This window comes from Biomphalaria glabrata, chromosome 1 (genome assembly GCF_947242115.1).
Source record: "Biomphalaria glabrata chromosome 1, xgBioGlab47.1, whole genome shotgun sequence".
Taxonomy (NCBI): domain Eukaryota; kingdom Metazoa; phylum Mollusca; class Gastropoda; family Planorbidae; genus Biomphalaria; species Biomphalaria glabrata.
The window spans coordinates 75,030,543-75,047,206 of NC_074711.1; the positions used below are offsets into that span (position 1 = coordinate 75,030,543).

Sequence of the window (16,664 nt, forward strand, 5' to 3'; positions counted from 1 at the left end):
GCTTTAATTACAAAGTTAACCAATCAAATTCAACAGATAGAAACCGGAAGCTGTCACCACGTCACGGGGGAAAAAAAAACATCTTTTGGACAGGTCGTCTAAGGAAACGGGGAGGAAGCCGCTGGTACTGTCGGAGCGCTGGGGTAGTGAAGAGGAGGCCGAGAGACTAAGTCTAGTGACATTTTGACACCGTCAAACTGTAAAAGGACAGACTGGGAGAAAGAAAAGAGAGAGAGAGAGAGAGAGATAAAGGCAGAAGAAGAGATAACTAGAGGGGGGGGGGACAGAGGTGGTGTATTCAACTGAGTGACAGATAGTGTGGAACGTTAGAACATTCCAGTTTGTCAGAGCTACTTGAGACTTCAGACTGATGTCATGTCATTGACTACAATGTGTCACTACTCGTTGTCACCGGAGTAACGGGGATGACATTTAAAGTTGTGACTTTTCCCACCATGTCTTGGCATGTAGACCTAGATATTGGTACTGGCATGTAGACCTAGATATTGATACTGGCATGTAGACCTAGATATTGGTACTGGCATGTAGACCTAGATATTGGTACTGGCATGTAGACCTAGATATTGGTACTGGCATGTAGACCTAGATATTGGTACTGGCATGTAGACCTAGATATTGGTACTGGCATGTAGACCTAGATATTGTTTCTCACAATAATTTGCACTCAGGTTTCTCAAAACATTATCTTAAAACATTTGGATTAATTTTTAAAGAATTAAGTAAGGTTACTCTTTCAGACCTTGCGATCCATGGGGCAGGTGATGTTAAGTTCGTCTGTTTCTATGGGCAACGGTTAACGAGCAGAGTATCATGTGGCCAGCACAACAATTAACCGTCTTTACTTTCCCCAACGAAAGTCAGTTACCCATTACAGTTGGGTGGACTCAGGGGCAATTCAAAATCTCAGTTTTCGAATCCAGGACCTCAAGTTCGTAAGCCAAATTATTAACCACCCAGCAACCGCGCCTCCGATTAATAATTAGCAGTAGTTTAATTGATTAAAATGTACAGAAGTTTACTTGCTATATACACGTACGTGTACTTGTGGATGTTTGTATATATGGTGGACCTGTTGTGTCATTGGTGGTGTTGTTGTTTTCGTTCAATCATTGAAACAAAAGAGGTCGAGGGTCAAATGAATTAAAACGAGACTATTCAAATTTCTTGTGATTTTAGGAGGGAACTTCTGTGTGTTGCAACATCTTTCACAGCAAAAAGACACCGAAAGGCAACACACACTCCTGAACACATGGGCACACAATGATACTCAAACACGCACACACACATTGGTTAGCTTGAAATTCAATTATCTTTATTTAATTTTTTCCCCTCTCACTTGATAGAGAGAGAGAGAGAGAGCGAGAGAGAGACAGAGAGAGAGAGAGAGAGATGTTGATTAAAGAACCTTGTTTCATCCTTAATGAATAGAAGACGTTTTTAAAGAGAACAAGAAAGAAAATAAAAGGAAAGACAGAAAAGAGAAACTATTTAGAAAAGATGTTCAGCTTTTGGCGGTATGTTTCACAAAAGTAACATGAATCCGAACCGATATAAACCAGTTAGCAGACTATGTTTCTATGGCAACAGCTCACCACAAAAATGAAACAGCCAACAACAAACTTTGTTACTGCAATCATTCCTCAACCAATTAGTTGGCGCCAATTTCTAGTCATCAGTGTTTTTCCCCGAGATTTTCACAGGCCCGCGACTCACGTGACCAAATCGCTTACTACAATAAATCTCTTCATTATTCTCGTGGCAGGCGTGAGTTCTCTCGTCTGCTGTCCCCTAGGGCAGTGAAAGCCGTCTGCAAGAGTTACTTCGAAACAAAACCCTGCAAAAAAAAAAAATCAAAGAAAATAAAGGAAAAGAAACAAAACTGGAAATTGCCCTCTGCCCTGGCTTTTAGCTCTCTGGGGAACTGCAGTTCACCAAAGGAAGATTGTTGATGACCTTGTGTTAGCGTCTAGCGTGTAAGGAGACATGATCGCTGTCATTTGTATCAGTCTTTTAAATTAGTTTAACACGTACCTTCTTTTGTGTGTTCAAGCATCTTCACGATATAGCGCTGTCGACTCGTGCTTGTAAAATCATGGTTTTATGTGAGGTTGTGTATTTACTTTTTTTCTAGATGCTATTTGAGTTTGAGTCCCTCTTACTGTATCCCTCTTAATGAGTCCCTCTTACTGTATCGGTCTTGCAAAATCGTTCTTACTGAATCAAAACAAAAAAGAATCTTCTAGTTATTCACTGTTCTTGACAAAAACCAACATTGCTTGGTATTCTTTACTTCTTATAATGATATTTGTTTTATCCACTAATCTCTTTTTATTTGGAAAACTTTTTCCTTTATACTTTAAAGAAATCGTTTTATAAAATATGAACATTTAATTTTAAAAGTTCATTAAAGACAATTGTCCACATGTCATTTTTGACTTGTTCATTTCACTGGAATAATGAAACCAATGTAATGTGCTTTCATTCATATAATGGTTCATCTGAACTACTCACAATTAAGGCCACTTGCTACTCTTAAAACCCCCAAGCCTGAACATTTTTAGCTTCTGCCCTTCAACCTCTAAAGTGATAATGTCAGCTTTAGGCTCTTGAATCTGTCATCACATTTAGAACTAATTAGGAAATAATTTAATTTAAAAAAAAAACACAATACTTTGATATTAATAATATTTGTCTACCTCTTTCTTTTTTTTTTTTTAAATTGTCGTAAATGTCTAGACTACGGAAACTCTCCTCCATCGGCTGGTCTGAACAACTGTTCAGTGTGAGAAACATCCAAGCAGAGGTATATTTGTTTCATCCCTATTACTGATGGCTTGTATCCCAAGAAGATCGGGATAGAGGCGCCGCCGAAGACTTAGCACACCGAGGAAACGCCCCCATATTCCGTCTCTGGACCGCATTAACCGTTCAAATGTCCACCATAAAAGCGGCTCCTTGAAAAAACTGTGTGTGGATAATGACATGTTTGTCAGGGCACGTTTTCATCCTCGCCAGTGCAATGGACTCGGTCCTTGGGCACCCAACGGGCATTCTGTTTTGCTTCCTTATTGGCCTTATCGTTTTCGACAGGGCACCAAGTTCATGCAGAGAAGAATTGTCGATGTACAAATAAAATAATCCAAGATCTTAGATCTAATGTCTAGTGTCCGAGAAAGAAAATGTATAACAGTTATACAGCAAGGATTTGATTCATATGAGCAAGAATTCATTTTTAAAGGATATTCCCGCTTTCTTTTTGTCTTAAAGTTAAAAAAAACTTCGATGACATGCGGAGCTAATGGAAATTTATTGTAATTGTATGCGCCATTTTTTGTCTTTACCCCAAGTATGACGTAGTGAGAGTTGCATTGGACTGTATAATCAAGCCCTCCCATTACTGAAACATAACATGGAACTCGAGGAGAAGAAAGGAATCATGGGAAGGGGGTGTACAAGGCAGAGATGAGGAATGTCGTGAGTGTTGGGCTTGTGGGTCTTACTTGTAACTGATGGTCAGACGATGGGCAATGGACAGGTCGTGATTGAACGGTTTCAAGTTGTTGCTTGGGCAGGGTAGGACTGTAGTGTAAAGAGAAGGACTGTAGTGTAAAGAGAAGGACTGTAGTGTAAAGAGAAGGACTGTAGTGTAAAGAGAAGAACTGTAGTGTAAAGAGAAGGACTGTAGTGTAAAGAGAAGTGGGAAGATGAGAGGTGGTAAAGGGGGAGGGTACGCAATCATAACAACAACGTCACCGACTCAAGTCAGAGGGACGTTTGGCGAGACCAATATGTATAGAAGGCCTGAACACTGACTTGCAACCTCACATCTGTTTACGACGTGGCAACGATCTATTGGTCTAAACTGCCCATAGGTTGTGACGTTGCAGGTCAGAGTTCAGGCCTTCTATAACGAATGGCCTTGCGTTTGATAGCCTGAACAAGTTGTCCCTATTATGACGTAACGCAATGCTTTTCTCATGAATGATATTGGTGCATCGTAGCGTTAATAGCTTTAAAGCCAAGTTTCGTAATTTGAAATGAATTGTTGATTCTGTGTTTTAACAAAGCATTTTTAGTGATGTAAACTCACATTTATCTATATGTATACATATATATACATATATATACATATATATATATATATATATATATATATATATATATATATATAGAGAGAGAGAGAGAGAGAGAGAGAGAGAGAATGGTAAATAATATATATATTGTAGTAACTCCAGTGGCGGACCGAAAGGGTTAATGTATGTGCGGCCTACTGATACACACGACTCAGGCCAATCACACAGGTCAACGGGTCAACGGCTGTTGAACAAGGGACCGTACTGCTAGTTCACGCAAATATGACCCATGTTGTGACCCATGTTGTGGTCATGTGACCGAAAGCCTTCAAGGAAGAGACACAGTGGGTAACAATTGACAGTTGAGTCCAGGACAGCAAGGCAGTAAGGACTAGTGGTACCTTTGAGTCCTTTAGAATGTAGCTGTACGAGCTAGAGAGACTAGTAATGTTTAGTCAGGCAGTTCTGTTAAGTACAAGAAAGCATTTGAATTTGATGTAGCCAATTGTGTTGTATTGGCTTTTGATGTACTTGTCATTAAATCGCCACTTTGTTACTTGAAGCTCTTGTTGTCAAGTTGATGTTTTAGATGTGTTGTGTTGTTGGGTAGTGTTTGCAGAAGGCCTGACAGAGAAGATCGTAACAATATAATCCGTGTTACAGGGGTAGGGTGAGAACTTTTGAAGATAACCAATGACTAGCACTGTAACACCTCATCTGTTACCAGCAATGCTTACAAATATGCTATTTCAACATTGCATACTAGATGTAAAATATTTCCATTAGCTGTAAGAGAATATCATGTATGGATAATGTGTTTATAGCACACGAGTCTCAGACTTAACGAATTGTGTCCAAACAAATATATCGCCTCCCCTCCCCCGACAGCCCTGGCGCCATGAGAGTAACCTTTGACCTTCGCTGGATTATTGTGTCATCTTTTAAATGCACAAGTAAAAAAAAAAAGAAAAAAAAATTGGTTTGGTTTCAAGGTGTCGAAAATCTGTTGCAAGATTTGAGATCTAAGCAATGGAATGAACTCGAAGTTTGATGCTAGTAAAAATAGTAAATTGCCTGTCATTGTATCCATATTAGGTATATTATTGTTTGATACAATTAGTTCTAGTCCTAAGTTCTTAAACTTTTCTCATTTCTGTCAGTTGTCTATTACAAGCCTGTTTAATAGAATACCTCATTATTGCATAATTTGCTGAATCGCATAATTACATGATTGTTAAAAAAAGGAAATCTATTCGTTATTGAAATAGTCTTCTTTTTCGCATTACTCAACAATAATCGGAAGCAAAGCTTGCATGGTCGGCTAGTTGTCCCCTTCAGATCAATGTGTTCACAGAAGCTGCAAGAGAGATAAACTACGATGTCACTAAATGTGTTCAAGGGTTTGTAACCATCTTCTGATTCACCTTAGACAGTGTTGGACTTGTTGTTGCTTCTGCTGCTGCTTTTGTTGTTGCTTCTTCTGTTGTTGCTGCTGTTGTTGTTGTTGCTGCTAATGTTGTTGTTGTTGTTGCTGCTGTTGTTGCTGCTAATGTATTTGTTGTTGCTGCTAATGTTGTTGTTCATGCTGATGTTGTTTTTGCTGCTAATGTTGTTGTTGTTGATGTCGTTCTTATTGTTTCTACTGTTGTTGTTGCTGGTGTTGTTGTTGTTGCTAATGTTGTTGTTGCTGCTGCTAATGTTGTTGTTGCTGCTGCTAATGTTGTTATTGTTGTTGTTGCTGCTGTTGTTGTTGCTAATGTATTTGTTGTTGCTGCTAATGTTGTTGTTGCTGATGTCGTTGTTATTGTTTCTACTGTTGTTGTTGCTAATGTTGTTGTTGCTGCTGCTAATGTTGTTATTTTTGTTGTTGCTTCTGTTGTTGTTGCTAATGTATTTGTTGTTGCTGCTAATGTTGTTGTTGCTGATGTTGTTGTTGTTGCTAATGTATTTGTTGTTGCTGCTAATGTTGTTGTTCATGCTGATGTTGTTGTTGTTGCTAATGTATTTGTTGTTGCTGCTAATGTTGTTGTTCATGCTGATGTTGTTGTTGCTGCTACTGTTGTTGTTGTTGCTGATGTCGTTGTTATTGTTTCTACTGTTGTTGTTGCTGATGTTGTTGTTGCTGCTAATGTTGTTGTTGCTGCTGCTAATGTTGTTGTTGCTGCTGCTAATGTTGTTATTGTTGTTGTTGCTGCTGTTGTTGTTGCTAATGTTGTTGTTGTTGCTGATGTTGTTGTTGTTGCTAATGTTGTTGTTGTTGCTAATGTTGTTGTTGTTGTTGCTGCTAATGTTTGTTGTTGCTGCTAATGTTTGTTGTTGTTGCTGATGTTGTTGTTGTTGATAATGTTGTTGTTGTTGTTGTTGCTACAGTTGTTGTTGCTGCTGATGCTGTTGCCGCTGTTTTTGTTGTTGCTGCTGATATTGTTTTTTTTAACATTAACAGACGCGTACAGCTTAGTTTTAAAACTAACGAATGGTTTGATGACGTGACCATTTGATCACGAGCATATAATTGCAGCGCTAGAATACAATTTTATGTTGTTGAATGGATGTCTGCCTCTAAACCCCTTTTTTAAAAAGTCTTACACAAAATTCTACACGTGTGATCTGTAGGTGATAGACGCACAAGAAACATTGTCATCAAACACCAGCAGTTGTCGTATTAAAGCAACAGCATTTCAATCATTTGTCACGAGTCTGTCAGTGGCGTAGTGAGCACAACGTGGGGCGGGGGCAAGAAACTATATTGGCACCCCGCCCGTCCCACATCACATAGGCTTATAAAGACAAAGTATTTAATACAAATATAATACAAATAACCTTAGAATGTATTGCTTAATTAAAATATCTACCTGAGGTTGGCGCCTGGTACTACGTGCCCCCTAGCCTCCCCCACCCTCACTACCCTTTTGAAGTCTATCACCTACAGTCCACAAAGACAGTCAGTCATGAGTCTATCACCTATAAATCAGTCTGGCAATCTGGTATCTCTGTATGTTCGTACAACATTTACAGCCCGACAATTTGTACCAGTCTTTCGGTCATCACATATCTAATCTCTCTCTCTCTCTATCAGTATCTCTTTCTCCTTTAATACACACACACACACACACAGAGTTATCCTTTGTTCATCTTTACCCTCAAGTCCGCATTGCAAACTTAACTTGGTTCATCCAATGTTCAGAGTCTCACATCCCTGGTTAGTTGGTCTAAGCCCTAAGTGAAAGCAACTTTTAGTTTTATGCATCCCCGCAAATCACGGCATGAGTCTATGTGACGGTGTGCCTGTGTGTAGTGGTGCTGTGTGTGTGTGTGTGTTGAGAGAGAGAGTGCAATACTCCAGTGAGGTAACAAACCAATGACTTCATGTCTGTTTTGTTTCTCCCACAGGACGAGAAGAATCAAATCATGACGACTAATGTCTGGCTACGTCAGGTGAGTCTGTCTGTCTGTCTGCTGGTTACTGTCCAAATGTCAATGTCAGATTTAAGGTAATAATGACACGCTGAGATAGTCACACAACACATCTATTGATAACCTTGAATCATTTCACGTTGTACATTAAGGATGGTCTTTGTCTCTTACAGCACTAGTATACACGCCAACTTACAATTGTCACCCACCCGAAAGTGACATTATAAACATATAAGTCCAGATTTGTTGTATCTCGGTAGATTATCTCTACTACATTCTCAATTTTTATCTATTTTATTGTTAATCCACCTTTGAATGTCAACTTACACCATCGAGGTTTTAAAACATAGTGTAAAAATAATGCATAATATATAAAGTCAAGTTTGTATTTTTGACTAAATAATGAGTCGAATGCTAGGAAGAAGTGTACATTGATAAAAACAAAATTTAATAATTTTCTGTGAAAAAGTTTGTTTTCTGAAATGACGTAGTGAATTTAATATAGAGAGCTAAACATAGGGCTTTAATAAACAAAAAAGACTTATAGAATTTAAATATTCAGACATATTTATCTGCTTTGTATAAAATGTATCTTTTGGACCAAGCTTCTATCAATTCACTCTGTCTGGTAGAATTTTCGTATATGCTATTTTCCCTATTCCCATTCTCGGATTAAGTTGAAACTTTACAGAATTATCGACTGTACCTAGTAAAACATGAATTAATAACTTAAAAAATCTAATTAATTAATTAGTGGATATTAATTATTTGTTAGCTATTGAAAAAGGGAAATAAATAGTAGATTATTTAGAAATATGGCTTTTTAAAATTTGGAGTTCCTCCCATTAGATACTTTTTTTATTAATATTTTTTTTTGTAAATTTTGCTTGTATTTAAATATTAATTTCCTTTTTCTAAACCATTCACATCTAGTCATACAGTCAACTGAGATCAGGGCGCCAGGGGATATAAATATCATGTTTCCCAGCATGCAACATTTCTTCCCATTCTCAGCCATCTTAAGGATATCATGTAGAGAAGAGGTTTCTTCTGACAGTTTCTTGTCTTCTTTTACTTGGTGCCTTTTCAGTCATTGTAAGTTATGGACCACTGGATTCCTCTACCTTTCATTTCATCCATCAAGTAATCCATTAGATCTACATTTTGAAGGCCTATTCGCTTTCTTTACCTAGACAGTTGCTTTTTCTCATAGTCATAGCTTAAAGATTCCAATAGTTCTCAGAAAGAGCTACTAGTCCATTCTCTCTCGTCCTCAGAGCTTTTAAGTCATCAGTCTTTACTGTTTCTCTTTTATTCGGGGGTTTTCAAGATTTCAAACAAAGTTGCCTGCTCTCTCTTTTCAATTTTTAAGATCTAGTTTACATTCTTCATAAGCAATAAAATATAGCAACACAGACAAAGAAGAGAACGTGATATGGAGAAACACTGGGTCCATGTAAGGAAACCAATAAATATAAATATGAAGATAGTAAAAGATTTAGAAATAAATAGATCAAATAGACCATGTCAAGATAGATCAATGGAAGGATCACTGTTACCAACTAGAGTAGAAATCGATTAACTCATTTGATCACAGCAAGTCAGATGCCCAATTATTTGAAATACCATTTTAGTTGAGTCGTTGACATTGAGCGGCACCTACTTCTTTTATATGTCTATCGTTACGTAGTACACTGGAAAGAGTTGTGACATTTCCTTCTGCTGTAAAACTAATGCACAAACATTATCCTATACCTTCTTACATACATGCATTTCAACACATTCGTTAGTCTGTACACCATACACACCCAACACATACACATACACACCCAACACATACACATACACACCCAAAAGCTATTTCTAGTTTTCCGACAAACAATATAAATAATGTTGATACAGATGTTCTACTATTTCTATATTCAAATGTTTTTCCTTGACCTTCTACGAGGTGCTTTAACAAATTCTAACTCTATGGAAGCAGGGCCGCAGAAACCAGCACACACACACTAGTCTAATGCGATAAACGTTTAAATGAAGTATATAATATAAAGATATCCTTCACTCTCTGCATTCTCCAACAATAAAGAAAGAAAATGCGGATAAAGAAACATTTATCTTTTATTATCCTTTCATATTAGTCCAAATGCTACCAAAAGGACATAAATCTCGTCTCCTGCTTTTCAGCTAGCAGACGTCCAATTCGGCGGCCATTCTACCAAGAAGACGTAGATCTTCTTCGGCCGGCGGCGTTTGGATACAAGTTCGCTGTTTTGTGGCGGGAACGTGTTCCCCATAAAGGCGATCATAAACCACCGAGGGCTACGTCTGCTCATAAAGATTCTCCAGCGTTATGAGTTAATAAAGGCGCGTACATAAGATAAGAGCTAAGGGGAAGAGGACTAGTACTCAGTTTGACAAGTGATCGCGCGGTTCTCAAACTAATCTCTTCTAACAAGGGCTGTAGTGACACTTTGAAAGGAAAACTTTAAAGCTTCACACATAGAAAGAACTTTTTTGAGTAGAAATTGAAAATGTAGAAAAAAATCCCATTATCACAATTGTAGTCCATATTTCCCGGCAACTATTTCCGGTTATAATTCTCAATCACGTGGCTTTAATAATGGAATTTTTTTCCCCTGACATGAGTATCGATGTATACCTAGATCTCAAATCTCATGCTAATTACAAGAAATTGTATGTTCTAATTTTTAGATCGATTCATTCCTTTTTTACATTCCCTACTAGAGACTCACCGCGAGAACCAAAATCTGCTCTAGACAAATGACAGAGTTGATCTTATTATTCTATTCTTTCGTTCAAAGGAAACATAAAGTTCTTATTGGAATCAATCAGGGGAATCAAATAAGAGTGGTTACAATATTAAGGAAAATCAATTCTACTCAAATACAATTTCAAGGCAATCAGTTCAACTTGAATTTCTTCACAACTTTTCTCCTTGGTCTTAATTCAAAGTGGCTATGAGAACATATCAATATATGGTGGGTTTTTTTTTTTGATGTTTTTTTTTTCATTTCTTGAGACTTACTTCAAAGGTAACTAATCACTCCCCCACCCCCAATTAACATTCACTTTATCAAGAAGTAAAAAGTTGAATAGATGTAGGGAAGACTGACTCTAGGCCTTGATACAGGCTGGTCAAAGAAGACAAGCTCTAGGCCTTGACACAGGCTGGTCAAAGAAAGGAAGCTCTAGGCCTTGACACAAGCTGGTCAAAGAAAGGAAGGTCTAGGCCTTGACACAGGCCGGCCAAAGAAGACAAGCTCTAGGCCTTGACACAGGCTGGTCAAAGAAAGGAAGCTCTAGGCCTTGACACAGGTCGGTCAAAGAAGACAAACTCTAGGCCTTGACACAGGCTTGTCAAAGAAAGGAATCTCTAGGCCTTGACACAAGCTGGTCAAAGAAAGGAAGGTCTAGGCCTTGACCTAGGCCGGCCAAAGAAGGGAAACTCTAGGCATTGACACAGCTCCGTCAAAGAAGATAAACTCTGGGCCTTGACACAGACCCGTCTGAAAAGAGAAGTTCTGGGCCTTGACACACCGTTGAAGTTGTTCAAAGTATTCAAAAAATGAATTTAAATTTGGCTAGGCTACTAGAAAATCTTGATCTTGGACAGATAGCGTCTTCGGTATGTAGGCTCTGTTCATTCGAGAGTTTGCTAAATTAATGTTTAGGAATATTTTGTGCACCTTCTTCTTAGTCTAGATCTTTAGACTGAACACAAAGTAGATTTATACATTCGCTTAATCAGGATTTCTTTTTATAGGGTGAGGGGTGACGGGATAAAAAAAATGTACTTTTATTTTTAAAATCTAACATTTCTTATTTAACCGAGCAAAGAAATCAGTTGTATATAGGAGGTTTTGTCTTTTTTTGATAAATTTTTTAAAATGTTTTTCTGTTGTTGTTTTTTTTTAAAGATTACACTAAAGTCTGAAGTGCCTTGAATATAGTGACCCTAGATCTCATCTTTAGTAGTTTAGAAAACCCCAGACGAACTAAGACACGGTTCGTAAAAATTCAGACTGAACAAATGTCCCAGAGTTCATTTCGGCTTGCTATTGAAATATTTGATGTATGCTCATATATTGTATCACTAGCTCTACGGGAATAAACAGTTATAGAAAGTCTGGCTATTTCAAGAAACATCATTATATATAAACAAAGAAATTCAAAACAGTTTTATGCGTTATTACAAAAGTGTTTTAAATAAGTGTGTACATTTCATTGCTCTCTGTTATATGTCTGAAACTTGACTTCTTCCGCTCGGTTACATTTTGACTTTTGGTTTCAGGAACATCTGTTGGAGAAAAAACAGTACCCCCCCCCCCCCAAAAAAAAAAAAAAAAAAAAAGCTTTTGTTTTTTAGAGACAATTCCTCCTTTAAGAACCTGATAACTTTTTCGTAACAGAGATCATTTGATACTTAATAACTAATTAATGATACTTAATAACTAATGAATGATACATTTAAAAAAAAAAAAACATTTTTAACCCACCCCAACTCCTATGGTATAAAGAACAATACTTACAAGACGGTACCAAAAATTGTTCCTGATCTTCTATTTATGTATTTAATTCTCTAATGACTAGGGCTTTTATTCGGAAATACCAGATGACGTGTCTGCTCAAGATAAAGAATATGCAAGAACACTGCTGGGATGTTTTGTTTCTAAGCCTAGTTCTAGAATTCACTGCTGGGATGTTTTGTTTCTAAGCCTAGTTCTAGAATTCACTGCTGGGATGTTTTGTTTCTAAGACTTGTCCCAGAATTCACTGCTGGGATGTTTTGTTTTTAAGCCTAGTCCCAGAATTCACTGCTGGGATGTTTTGTTTCTAAGCCTAGTCCCAGAATTCACTGCTGGGATGTTTTGTTTCTAAGACTTGTCCCAGAATTCACTGCTGGGATGTTTTGTTTCTAAGCCTAGTTCTAGAATTCACTGCTGGGATGTTTTGTTTCTAAGCCTAGTTCTAGAATTCACTGCTGGGACGTTTTGTTTCTAAGCCTAGTCCCAGAATTCACTGCTGGGATGTTTTGTTTCTAAGCCTAGTCCCAGAATTCACTGCTGGGATGTTTTGTTTCTAAGTCTAGTTCTAGAATTCACTGCTGGGATGTTTTGTTTCTAAGCCTAGTTCTAGAATTCACTGCTGGGATGTTTTGTTTCTAAGCCTAGTTCTAGAATTCACTGCTGGGATGTTTTGTTTCTAAGCCTAGTTCTAGAATTCACTGCTGGGATGTTTTGTTTCTAAGCCTAGTTCTAGAATTCACTGCTGGGATGTTTTGTTTCTAAGCCTAGTCCCAGAATTCACTGCTGGGATGTTTTGTTTCTAATTCTAGTTCTAGAATTCACTGCTGGGATGTTTTGTTTCTAAGCCTAGTTCTAGAATTCACTGCTGGGATGTTTTGTTTCTAAGCCTAGTTCTAGAATTCACTGCTGGGATGTTTTGTTTCTAAGCCTAGTTCTAGAATTCACTGCTGGGATGTTTTGTTTCTAAGCCTAGTTCTAGAATTCACTGCTGGGATGTTTTGTTTCTAAGCCTAGTTCTAGAATTCACTGCTGGGATGTTTTGTTTCTAAGACTTGTCCCAGAATTCACTGCTGGGATGTTTTGTTTCTAAGCCTAGTTCTAGAATTCACTGCTGGGATGTTTTGTTTCTAAGCCTAGTTCTAGAATTTAATCTTCAACTCGGTGCATGCCAAGTTTATTTTCAAACTCAAACAACAGACACAGTTCAAGACATCGCGATGACTTTCTGAACACTCTCTCCCCATTTTTTTTTCTACCAATTACGTTACGGATCACTGCTTACGTTCTTTTACTCACTCTCCAATACACACACACACACACAGGTTCGTCACTATCGTACTTTCGAACGCCTAATTTCAAGGAGCTATTACTAAACACAAAATTTTCTCTCCTCCCCCATCAGTAACTCTAATAGACGAACTCATGCATAAAATAGGAACAATTGGCCGCGACTAGAATAGATCGAAGTACAAACGAAAAATGGTTTTGAAAGGAACGATGGGGGGGGAGGGGGGGGGGGAAACCTCAGAAGAAAGAAAACAAAAAACATAGATGTTAACATTCCACCTAGATGTGTGTTTTTTTCGACTGAACGAGTTGCCAACTGTTAGTTGTAACAAATCTGGGGTAGAAAGGAGATAGGGTTCAGCAACCATCTCTAGGTGGTTGAAACTCAGTTTAAAGAAAGGCTTTGGCTAAGCGCTTTAGACTTAGCTGTTTGGTGCAGAGTAAGGGTTAAAACAAGGATTGAAATAGGACGTAAATAAATAAATAATTTATAAATCTGTACAGAAATATTCAATAAGTTTATTGCCTATGGTCAGTGGCGCCCATCTTTTCTTTTTTTTTTTGGCATGGGGGCTACACACTTTTCCCACACATGTATTACGGGCTACAAACATTTCCAAAACATTTGTGGTGGGCCGCATCCCCACAAAAAAAAATTTGCTTATACAATGGAACTGATTTTCGTTCATTACGTAATTTGAACAGAAATTACGAGATGCAACATAGCATGACCTCACGGGCCGGATATGATCCGCGGGCTCTAGCTTAAGCAAAGCATCACTACATTGAGTTATTTTGTAAATCCTGCTATCAACAAAGCAAACGTTACGTAATTTGAAATGCTTTATTCAGTTTAGAAATGCTATAAGCTAGACGCAGCGGCACTTGTATTTTTTATTCCATGAATGTTAATTGATAGATTTTGTTTCCCTATCAACACAGATAAACATTGATTGTATTTTTTAAAGTCATTTAGCGTCGCTCTGTTTCAAGACCTAATTGCAATGTCCTCTTGGACCTCTCACTGGCTAAATAACTAACCAGACACTAACGTCGTTGCTTAAGCCGGCTGACCGTCACTAACTTTATTGCCTTTACACTCTACTGACCACCCAATGACATCATAGGACTTGACCTTCCTAACAACTTCCAGGATTAGTTATTTGTTCTGGTCTGTCGAAGTGACCCTTTAAACTAGCCACCAGGACAGCCATGACGCAGACTGTCTGTCCACGCCATCTGAGTTTCTTAATGAAGTTGTTTCTGAACTGAACATATGATTGAAATATTTTCTATAAAAGCTGCGAAGGGCTTATAATAGGTGTACCATTAAAGGTAGAAAAATTTGGTTCATTTGATGCAGCAATATGTATTCAACAGAAACTAATGATTCATATGATTAAATGTAATTAAATATATAGCATCATTATATATATATATATATATATATATATATATATATATATATATATATATATATATAATAGTTTTAAAATGTAAATTCTCGTGTAAGAAATATTATTAGTGTATTATTTGGCCTATAATGTTATTATAGTCTATATTGAGTGTCAAGAAGTCACAATAAGACCAAATAAACCTTGCTATAGAGTGTCAGGCACACCCGGCCTCCGTTACTCAATTGATGTAATGTATTATGGAGCATTTTCGATAAGAATATCGAAACCATATAACTAAACATTTGGTTTTCCTTTTAAGTGGGAACATTCCCTCTGCTTAACATTTAGCGGAAACACATAATGCACATACATGAAGGCACCGTCTATGTCAGAAAGAGGCTTCCTTTTCGTATTCTAACGATCTGCTCTTTCTCAATAAGCTCCAGAGGCTTAGAGACTCTAAAACACATTAGAGAGTTTAACTTGAGGCAGCAGTAAGAGGCTTATAGATGAGATTCTAAAACACATTAGAGTTTAAATTGAGGCAGCAGTAATAGGCTTAGAGACTCTAAAACATATTAGAGAGCTTAACTTGAGTTAGTAGTAAGAGGCAGTAATAGGCTTAGAGACTCTAAAGCACATTAGAGAGTTTAACGTAGGAAGCTGTAAAAGGCTTAGATACTCTAAAACACATTAGAGAGTTTAACATAGGCAGCAGTAAAAGGCTTAGAGACTCTAAAACACATTAGAGAGTTTAACTTGAGGCAGCAGTAAGAGGCTTAGAGACTCTAAAACACATTACAGAGTTTAACTTGAGGCAGCAGTAAGAGGCTTAGAGACTCTAAAACACATTACAGAGTTTAACTTGAGGCAGCAGTAAGAGGCTTAGAGACTCTAAAACACATTAGAGAGTTTAACTTGAGGCAGCAGTAAGAGGCTTAGAGACTCTAAAACACATTAGAGAGTTTAACTTGAGGCAGCAGTAAGAGGCTTAGAGACTCCAAAACACATTAGAAAGTGTACCTTTGAGGTAGCATTAAGAGAATTAGAGACTGTCACATTAGAAAGTGTACCTTTGAGGTAACATTAAGAGAATTAGAGACTGTCACATTAGAAAATGTACCTTTGAGGTACCATTAGGAGGCATAGAGACTCCAAGTCACATTAGAGAGTGTAACTAGAGGTAGCCATTGGGGGTCTAACTCTAAAGAAATTGCATACACAAGACAGTTCTACCCAATGACGTATTTACTATCTAGGGATTTAAAAAAAATGTTTTGGGGAGTTAAACACTCTGAATCGTTAAAGTTATATTAAAAGTTAAAATTGTCTTTCGTAAAAATCTTTTTTTTTTAATTAAACTTTTATCTTATGTCGAAATCCGGAAGTAAATGTACCCCCACACCCATCTTATAAGTGTACACCCAAATTTGCCTTCTCTCAAGTTCATATTAATAATGAACTAAATCTATACAAATGTTTACTTCAAATGTTCATTTGGTTGAACGAGTCAATAATTTTCAAGAGTCGAGTTCATTAATTTAAAGCCACAAAATCACTAAACCAAAGGTGATAGGCTTGACACTAGAATACAAAATGGTGGATTAGAAGTTTGTTTTACACTTGAAGTGGAACTTTGTCTGACTGGCTGTCTCATGTACTTGCTGACAGCGTCTATTGGACTCGGTGTGGGGGTCGAGTCACTGCAAGAACACGGCTACAGACATTGTCTTCTTTTAACTCTTTCTCTCCTAACTGACGATACCAGCGTTGATTCCACCAGAATGCGGTAAATAATTACGGAGAGAAAGAGTTAACTAAGTCTTATCACAATAGACACTCATTAACAATCCAACTATATCTTTTTTTAAATTAAACAACTTGTTCTTTCCATTTGTCTCATCTTTTCTAGTCAGAAGTTT

General features: G+C 37.5%; 1 protein-coding gene across 4 annotated transcripts in view; it reads left to right on the plus strand.

Moving 5' to 3' along the window:
• The window catches only part of LOC106053688 (acetylcholine receptor subunit alpha-like 1), a 96,223-nt gene that overhangs the window by 31,360 nt on the left and 48,199 nt on the right, over positions 1-16,664 (plus strand). For all 4 annotated transcript variants that reach the window (XM_056014305.1, XM_056014320.1, XM_056014298.1 and 1 more), the window contains exon 2: positions 7,485-7,529. In XM_056014305.1, the coding sequence (XP_055870280.1) occupies positions 7,485-7,529 (45 nt within the window). The remainder of the gene's footprint in view (positions 1-7,484; positions 7,530-16,664) is intronic.